Source organism: Rhagoletis pomonella, unplaced genomic scaffold (genome assembly GCF_013731165.1).
Source record: "Rhagoletis pomonella isolate Grant_MI unplaced genomic scaffold, Rhpom_1.0 Rhpom_scaffold_00001, whole genome shotgun sequence".
NCBI classification, from domain to species: domain Eukaryota; kingdom Metazoa; phylum Arthropoda; class Insecta; order Diptera; family Tephritidae; genus Rhagoletis; species Rhagoletis pomonella.
The window spans coordinates 98,639,046-98,644,216 of NW_023458555.1; the positions used below are offsets into that span (position 1 = coordinate 98,639,046).

Sequence of the window (5,171 nt, forward strand, 5' to 3'; positions counted from 1 at the left end):
CGAGTATATTTGGGTAATCCCTCAAGGTTTCGAGGATAATCGTAACAGTATATTCAAACAAAGTTAAATCATCATTCGCATTTGTACTACAGCAGGTGGAGGTTGTATCTGTCTAAGTATTTCTTGTGCCTATTGTGAGTGTGAAGTGTGTGTCAATTGTTAAGTGTAAAAGTTGGATGTACCATTGTAAAAACTAGGTATTAAACTCCTAGAAAAACCCAAAAATTTGAAAAGGGGAAAAAAAATAAGAAACTTGTGCTAGTGCTTGATCCAGACGTTCTTACCAAGGTGAGTGCTACAGTTCTTTGTTATTGGCGGCAGCCAAAATGGACAGCGACGCCTCGGCGTCAGAGAAGGGGGAGCCAAACCAGGAGCTGGACACCAATCCAGCGTCAGACTGGTTTGAGGTAGGAAGAAACAGAAAACAAGCTGCAAGGAAAAGACAGATAAATAAAACTACAAAGGGGGGTCTTCCAATAGCTGAGTCAGAAACAGACGACGACTGTACCAAACGGACGGACATAGCAAGTACTACCAAAAAATCTAAGACAGACCAAGCTAACGGCACTCGTATCCCGTTACAAGGAATGTTAGTGAAGAGATGAACATATGCTAAAACGACGACAAAAAACTTAACGGGCACTGCGGACATGAACAGTGAAAACAAGGAGAAAGAAACTTACAAAAACTCGGACTGCGAACAAACACGTACGACAGAAAGCAAAAGTGTGACCAACAGGGAAAAAGAAAAAGAACACGCGGACAGTGTGTGCTATACAAAAAGGCACAGGGGAGATTATTGCGTTCTGGTGGACACCTCAAAATCTAACACGATAAATAACGAAAAAATGCGTAATGGCATATTCCTTTGGGATATTATAAGACATTTTAATATTGAGGGGATTAAAAACATAAAAGCCATAGGTAGATCACTCTACAAAATTTTTTTTGAAAATTATGAAGCTGCAAACAAGTGCGTTAGCAATCCCGACTTAATTAAAAACCAAATGAGACCCTTTATACCAAGAAGCTTGGTAGAAACAACTGGTGTAGCTAGACAAATACCTCTTAACTTCACTGAGGAAGAAATAAAAGAAAATATCATTTCAGATATTCCTGTTACAGCTATCTCAAGAATTACCAGAAGAGATCCCAATGACAAAGAGAAGTTCATTCCAACTCTCGCTGTGAAAATAAGTTTTGAAGGCAACGAACTACCAGAAACCATAGACATTTTTTGCGTAAAAATCAAAATGGTTCACTACATTCCTAGAGTTAGGCATTGTTACAACTGCGGCAGACTAGGGCACACAAAAATGGCCTGCAGAGCAGCCAACAGATGCATTATCTGTGGCAAGGCAGAGGGCTGTAGTAGTAAATGCAATGAAACCACAAATTCGTGCATACTATGCGGAGGGGATAATCACAATTCACTCGAGAGCAGGAAATGTTCAAAATGGGCCAGAGAAAAACAGGTGGTAGAAATTATGACAATCAAAAAGGTATCGAAGTCTGAGGCGATTGGGATGTACAATTTAAACAATAATAACCGTTTCTCAGCTCTAGAAAACTATGAGGGAAATTTCCCACAGTTAGAAGCAAAAAGCACAGCAAGGATCAACAATGATGAAACAGTAAATAGAAAACTTACATCATATAAATACAATTACGTAGTTAGAAATCACCAAACCCACACAACAGCTACACCTAACCCTCCCAAAATATTGCCGAAAGCTACAACCAAAACACAACCCGTCTACGAAATGCAGAATTGGTCTAAGGTCACAGAGATTGAAAAGCTGGTAAATCTCCTTATAAAAAGGTACGACATCGACGTAAACGACCCCTTGGTTAACCTAATTCGCAATATAGGCGCAGTACACATTGAAGACAAAAATCCAAGTAACAAAGATGACAAGTCCAATAAAAATATTACAATATAACGTACAAAGCCTTAAAAGTAATAAAAACTATGTAGATTTCTTTAACACTAGTAATAACATTGATATAGTCTGCCTCCAGGAAATTTTTTCGCATGACAACCATACAACTCAACACAATTTAATGAACTTCAACTTACTCAGAAAGACCAGAATCGATGGATATGGTGGCGTAGGAATCGGATTTATAAAAGGTATAAAATTTACGAAAATCAAATTTGTTACAAATTACGACATTCTAATAGCCAAGACGATTAATCTTATTAATAATCTAACTATTTGCAACTCCTCCCAACCTTGACATTTTAAATTTTACTAACGAACTGAACCGCGTAGTACTTTTGCTTAACAATCATGAAAACGTTATAATAGCAGGGGACCTCAACGCTAGGCATCAAGTGTGGGGAGACAGAATATGCAACACCAAAGGAAAAATAGTTATTGACGAAATCAGTAACACCAATCTCCAGTGCATCAACAGTGGAGCAATCACTCACCGCACCGGTAACAGTGCAGGAACGGTAATTGACATAACTCTGACCAATATTAACAGCAGTTACACAAAATGGCACTGTCAACAAGTCCAGTTGGGAGGCAGTAAGCATTTCCCCATCATCGTTGAGGTCACTAATAGCAGCAAAAAGCCCAACTATTTCATCCCCAAAGAACGACTCGCCCAGGAACTTGCTCAGTTAAAATTCTCTGACTTAGAAAATATCACGACAGAAATAGACGGCGTTAGGAACAGGATTAAAATTGACTTAAACACATCCAGGCGTACCCCTAAAAACTGGTGGAGTGATGACCTCAAAAAACTGTACAGATTACATGTCGCTAAACGCAAAAAAGCTTATCATACTAACAATGTTAAAGACATGGAAGCCTCAATTACATCAACTAGCGACTGGAAAGAAACGGTGAAGGCGGCAAAGAAAGCGAGCTACAACAGTAAAATTGAGGAGATAAACACTTGCCCCAACTCGACACAGGCTTGGAAATTCATAAGAAATGTCAAAGGCAATAAACGTGCGTCTCACAATTGGGCAGCTGAAGATGACCGAAACTACTTAGAACTGATAAGAAATCAAGCTCAACAAGCCAGCAACCCTTGTAACGTCATCACTCCAACCACCGCTGCATCAGTAAACGCCAACAACAGCGTTGACTTTTCATACAGCAGATTCGAAAATCTATTAGCTAGGAAAAAATCTACTGCTGGGGGTTTCGACAGAATCACGTTTAATACATTAAAGCAATTGTCCACTGAGTCCAAACAGTCGTTAGTAGACGCCCTAAAAGAACATTTCTACAGTAACAGGGTCCTAGACGCATGGAGACAAATAAAGGTAATTCCAATACCGAAAGCAAACAAAAACCATGAGGACATAAATAACTTTAGACCCATTTCACTCATATCTGTTGTAGTAAAGAGCATTAATATGATGGTGAAAGAATCGCTTAACGAGTTCCTGGAGACAAGCAACCGACTTCCCAAGAAGAGCTACGCCTATCGAAAAATGAGATCAGCAACAATGTGCATTAATGAAATGCTACATCTTATAGCAGAAAGAAAGAAATGTAGGGAATATGTTATGATCTGTTTCTTAGATATGTCGGATGCCTATAATAGAGTAGATCTTGGTTCACTCCACAATATTCTTCTACAATGCAACATCGACCCAACAATTGCAAACTGGATTAATAACTACTTTTCTAAAAGACATCTGACCCTAGGTAATCAGACTGTTGAGATAAACTCTGGCCTACCTCAAGGTAGCTGCCTATCCCCAACGCTATTCCATATTTATACAGCCCAACTGCACGAAATTAATAACTCTCAGACTCAACTATTTCAGTTTGCCGACGATCTTGCGTTAATATCCACTGGCACAAACAAATTCTCTGCAGCTCAAAATTTACAAAACAAAATAGAAGAATTACAAGCAAAATGCGACAGCTTAAATCTCATATTTAATCTGAACAAAACCAAATTCATGTATATGTCTGCAAATAATAAACAAACCTTTAGTGTATCCATCAACGGCCTAAACATTGAAAAAGTCCATCACTTCAAATGGCTGGGAAGAACAATCAGCGCGAACTCAACCATTAAGGTACACATTAGAGAAATTAAAAGAGCAACAACTTCAGGTAAAAACCTCATTTCTAAATTAACATCTATCAAGTCAGGCATTTCACCTAAAACTTCTATAAATCTTTTTAAAGCGTTTGTACGATCCAAAGCAGAATATGCCAACACCAGTTACGCCAATGCCCCTAAAGGGTATAACAAACAGCTACAAACCAGTGTAAATGAAACCTTGAGGAGAAGCCTCGGAGTTCCTCCAAACACTCCAACACTCATGAGATACGCGCTGGCTTGTGAACTTCCACCTCTTCCCAGAGCTGTATGGCTTACGGCCAAGGAACTTGTCAAACAGTGGTTGATCAATCCTGAACTTAGAACACAGATCCAGAACAGACCTCCCATAAATTCCAGCTACAGCATAACGTACGAAAAATTTAAAGCAATTATCAACACCATAGATACAAATGTAGCTTTCAAAAGACACCATAACCTTAACTGTTACGAATCTGAATTGGCCCAGTCCAAAAAGAACGTTACTCCTACACAACTCAGAGCTATCTACAACAAAAAAATTAACACGCTAAAAGAGGAAGGTTTCAAAGTGTATGCCACTGATGCATCGGTGTCAGATAACAAAATTGGCTGTGCAGTCTATGTGGTAACGGCTAACGTCTCATACCTGTACAATATAGATGGAAACTTCACATCAACTTACGGTGAGCTAGTAGCACTTTCTCAAGAAATCACGATAGCCATTAATAATGAAAGTAAAAAAGTAGCAATCTTTACAGACAGCCAGAGTGCAATTAAGGCCCTAAAAAGCCGCACCACACAAAATTTCTTAGTAGCTGAAATCCATAACAAACTTTATCATTCCCAAATAGAAAACATTGCAATAATCTGGACACCTAGCCATGTGGGTATAACCATAAATGAAAAAGCAGATATAGCAGCAAAAACAGCGGTTGACCATGGTAAATCTTTACCCCCAAAACTCACACCTTGTGAAGCACTGAGAAGGATTAGCAAAATGTTGGGGACTGAAGCCAAAACAGAATTTACCAACAAACTTCCAAACTGGGACCCGGACATAGTAGAATTTTGCACGCCCAAAGAAAAACAGCCATGGTTTAAAAACAAAA

General features: G+C 38.9%; 2 protein-coding genes across 2 annotated transcripts; both read left to right on the top strand.

The window, feature by feature from the left end:
* Positions 1-136: 136 nt before the first annotated feature.
* On the top strand, positions 137-4,928 carry LOC118734661. The gene is made up of 3 exons (XM_036464368.1): positions 137-407; positions 3,797-4,804; positions 4,914-4,928. The coding sequence occupies exons 1-3, from the start codon at positions 327-329 to the stop codon at positions 4,926-4,928; spliced, it is 1,104 nt and encodes a 367-aa protein (XP_036320261.1). The 5' UTR covers positions 137-326.
* LOC118749175 lies at positions 1,056-3,110 on the top strand. Its single transcript, XM_036483952.1, has 2 exons — positions 1,056-1,960; positions 2,012-3,110. Exon 1 carries the CDS (start codon positions 1,254-1,256, stop codon positions 1,941-1,943), a length of 690 nt encoding a protein of 229 aa, XP_036339845.1. The 5' UTR covers positions 1,056-1,253; the 3' UTR covers positions 1,944-1,960; positions 2,012-3,110.
* Positions 4,929-5,171: the final 243 nt, after the last annotated feature.